The 3,737-nt window shown below is 39.8% G+C and overlaps 1 protein-coding gene across 1 annotated transcript in view; it reads right to left on the bottom strand.

Moving 5' to 3' along the window:
* Ccdc36 (coiled-coil domain containing 36) overlaps positions 1–2,236 on the bottom strand; it is a 41,031-nt gene extending 38,795 nt beyond the window's left edge. The window contains exon 1 of the mRNA XM_004625089.2: positions 2,166–2,236. Coding sequence (XP_004625146.1) covers positions 2,166–2,221 — 56 coding nt within the window. The 5' untranslated portion in view covers positions 2,222–2,236. The remainder of the gene's footprint in view (positions 1–2,165) is intronic.
* Between the last annotated feature and the right edge of the window lie 1,501 nt (positions 2,237–3,737).

Below are 3,737 nucleotides of genomic sequence, written 5' to 3'. Positions count from 1 at the left end.
AAAAAAAAAAAAAAAAAAAAAAAACCCTGCTAGAACCTATATTAAGTAAACCTACTAGTAAGTACATACTTGAAGTTAAAGAAATGTTCATATTATCCATACAAACAAAAAGTTAATGCATATATTGTTATAAGCAATATTAATACTAAAAGAAAGTCAATAGTTCAAGTATAAGGCCAATTATTTTTACTCACAGAACCTTTTCTTGAGATTAGCTAAAGTAATGGGCTTCACATGTATATTGTAATACAGGTTGCATAATTATTGCTCAAAATAGCAATAATCAAGTAGGCTAGAAAAAACAAAAAATTCTGTGACCCTACTGAAATCTGATTAATATCTGGAGCCAATAATCCGGAATTTGGGTCTTCTTTCTTTCCTTTCTTTTTTTTTTTTTTTTTTTTTTGAGACAGGGTCTCACTATGCAACCTGGACTGGCCTCTAACTCAAGGCAATCCTCCTGCCTCAGCCTCCTAAGTGTTGGGATTACAGCCATGCACCATCACACCCAGCTACAACCTGCAGTTAAGGATTTATGGGGCAGGGCCAGGGAGATGGCTCAGTAGAATGAGCATTTCCCTGGCAATCACAAGGTCCTGAGTTCAATCGCTGGTTCTGCAAAAAAAAAAAAAAAGAGAGAGAGAGAGAGAGATTTATGGGGCAGTGAGACAGCTCAAGAGATTAAACTGCCTGCTTAGGCAAGTGCAGGGACTGGGATCGACCCCTGGCACCCTGGCACCACATGGCGTGTCAGCCCCACTTCTGGGTGCATGCTGAGCTGGGCACCGAGACCTGGTGTGGTGTGCACCCCTGTAATCCCAGCACTGGGGGCAGCGGTGAAAACAGGAGATCACTATGAGTCTGAGCTATAGTGAGACCCTGTACTAAATACATTTTTTTAAAAAAATTATCTACTTTGTATTACTGCTAAGAACATTTTTCTTTTTGAGAAATAAAGACAAAGTGTTCTACATTTTTGATCAATTAATAACTTTCTTCAGGAAGGTGTTAGGGAGGAAAAGAACTATCCAATGATACCAAAGGCATACCAAAAGCAATAGAATTTGCATTAAAATATACTACTGGAAGGGGCCAGGGGGATAGCTCAGTAGAATAAGTGCTTGCCTGGCAAGCACAAGGGCCTGAGTTCAATCCCTGGTTCTGTAAAAATAAATAAATAATAAAATATACTACTGGGGACTACCCTTAAAATTAGGAATAATTGATTTAATATAGATTAGTGGGTACCAATCTAAGTGCATCAGTAGAGCAATGGAGTGGGCATGATCTTTTCTTTAGTACTGGGACTCAAACTTAGTACCTTGTGCTTTCCAGGCATGTGCTTATGCCATGAACTTTCTCCCCAGCCCCTTCCCCCTTTTAAAAGTTATTTATTTACTTATTTGAGATGTCTTTTCTTTTTGATCTTTTATTTATTTATTTGTTTATTTTGGTCTTTTTAGAGAGGGTCTTTTTTTTTTTTTATTTTTTATTTATTTCATTTATTTTGTGTGTGTGGCCAGCTCAGCCCACCAGGGGGCAGGGATGGCTGGCATGTGGTGCTGGGAGATTGAACCGTGGTCCCTGTGCTTTGTTAAGTTTGTTCTAAGTAGGTGCTTTAGACCACTGAGCCATCTCACCAGCCCCTTTAGAGAGGGTCTTGCTATGCAATTCAGGCCAGCTTTATGCTCACTTTGTAACTCAGGCTGATCTCGAACTCACAAACGATCTTTTTTCTGGAGTGAGCATTATGTTATAGAGCCTTGTCAACAAGAGGTTCTTATTTATCCCCATAATACCTACCAATTTCTCTATGAAGTCAACCTCATAAATGAACACTGATTTGATTTTTCTCTTTACTATTTCAGTAGAGTTGCCCCAACTGTGGTCAGATACTACATGTTGGACCCTGTCTGATTTTCATACAGTCTATAAGCCCAGTGATAGAATATACAGTACTTAGTTAACAGAGTTGACCTGACTCCCTACCGGGAAATGAAAAGAATCAAAAAGATAAGCATAGGAAGGAGCATCAGTGACAAAGGAGATGAAAAAAGAGGCAGTATGGGAGTGTCTCTATTCCTATAAACTGAAAAGAAAGAGACTTTTTTCTATGAAACCTTAAGAATCTCTTAAATATAGGAGAATATAACCAGAAAACTTACCCAGAGCCTGAAGGAATAGTGAGCATCTCTTTCATACTCCAGACATTAAAACTCATTTTTTACGTCTTTCTCTACCAAAAAGAACACAAATTAATAAGAAAATAAGAAGAAAGAAGGGGCTGGGGAGATGAATAAGTGCTTCCCTGGCAAGCGCAAGGGTCTGAGTTCAATCCCTGGTTCTGCCAAAAAAAAAAAAAAAAAAAAAAAAGAAAGAAAGAATATTAATTATGAAGATTAGTCAGGTAAACATGCTTACAATTCCTTATAATTCGAGTACTCTGGAGGTTAAGGCAGGAAGATCAAAAGATCAAGGTCAGTCTGCCCTACATACCAAAGGCCTATCTCAAATTAATTAACTTTGAGATATCATCTCAAATCATTATTTTGCACAGGCTGGGCTTGAACTCAAGAATGTGCTGCCTCAATTTCCCAGATTACTAGCATTATAGGCATTACAACCATGATGGGCTGGGAAAGATTTCAAACCAGGGTCTGAAAGTACCAGAGCCATGCTGTTTAAAGCACATTATATTTTTTTAGTATTGGCTCTGTTTTAGGTACTTTCCAGGACCAAGCAGCTCTGAATGTCTCCCTTTATTAATACCAAAGCATTAAATCAAAACCAAATAGCTAGCTATCTTACATGCTTTATTTTAGTTTTTTGAGACAGGGTCTTGCTGTGTAATTCAGGCTGGCCTTAAACTTATTATGGAGCTCAGGCTGGCCTCAAACTCAGTGTTCTTGCCTGAACCTCCCACATGCTGGGATTATAGGTGTGTGCCACCACATCTAGCCAAAAGTTTTAGAAGTCACCAGATGAGAGCCTGGTGGCACAGCATCTGCCTGGCAAGCCTGAAGCCCTGAGTACAATTCCCAGTAAAAAAAAAAAAAAAAAAATCCAGGTGTGGTGGTCTATGCCTGTAATCCTAGCACTCGGGAGGCTGAGGCAGGAGGATCACTGGGAGTTGGAGGCTATCCTGGCTACACAGTGAGCTCAAGACCAGCCTGAACTATATAGTGAGACCATCTCAAAAAGACAAAAAAAAAAAATCTACCAGATTTCTTACACTTATAAACTGAGTGAATTTGGCCACTTTTTTGAACCTGTTTTGTCATTAAATGACCAAATGATAACATCTAAAAGAATAAGGACTGGAAGATAGCTCAGTAGAATAAGCACTTCCCTGGCACACGCAAGGGCTTGGGTTAGCTCTCCAGTACTACCAAAAAAAAAAAAAAAAAAAAAAAAAAATTCCTCACTGAGATAACAACTGAATTTTTTTAGTGTGGGGGGCTCTTTTTGAGACAAGGTCTCACTATGCAGTTCAGACTGGTCTTGAGCTCACTGTAGCCCAGGCTGGTTTCAAACTCCCAACAATCCTACTGCCTCAGCCTCCTGAGTACGGTGATTATAGGAATGTGCCACCACGCCCAGCTAAAACATTTGTTTTAGGGCCAGGGAGATAGCTCAGGGGTCTAAGCTCCTGTCTGGCAAGCAAAAGGACCCAGATTCAATCCTCAGTACTACTTGCTATGCCAGTCCTGGAACCCTGGGCACACCGTGCTGGCCAC

The sequence above is a fragment of the Octodon degus genome, unplaced genomic scaffold (genome assembly GCF_000260255.1).
Source record: "Octodon degus isolate 3935 unplaced genomic scaffold, OctDeg1.0 scaffold00008, whole genome shotgun sequence".
Lineage (NCBI taxonomy): Eukaryota > Metazoa > Chordata > Mammalia > Rodentia > Octodontidae > Octodon > Octodon degus.
The sequence above is the reverse complement of the archived record's forward strand: the minus strand, read 5'-3'. Positions and strand labels throughout refer to the sequence as shown.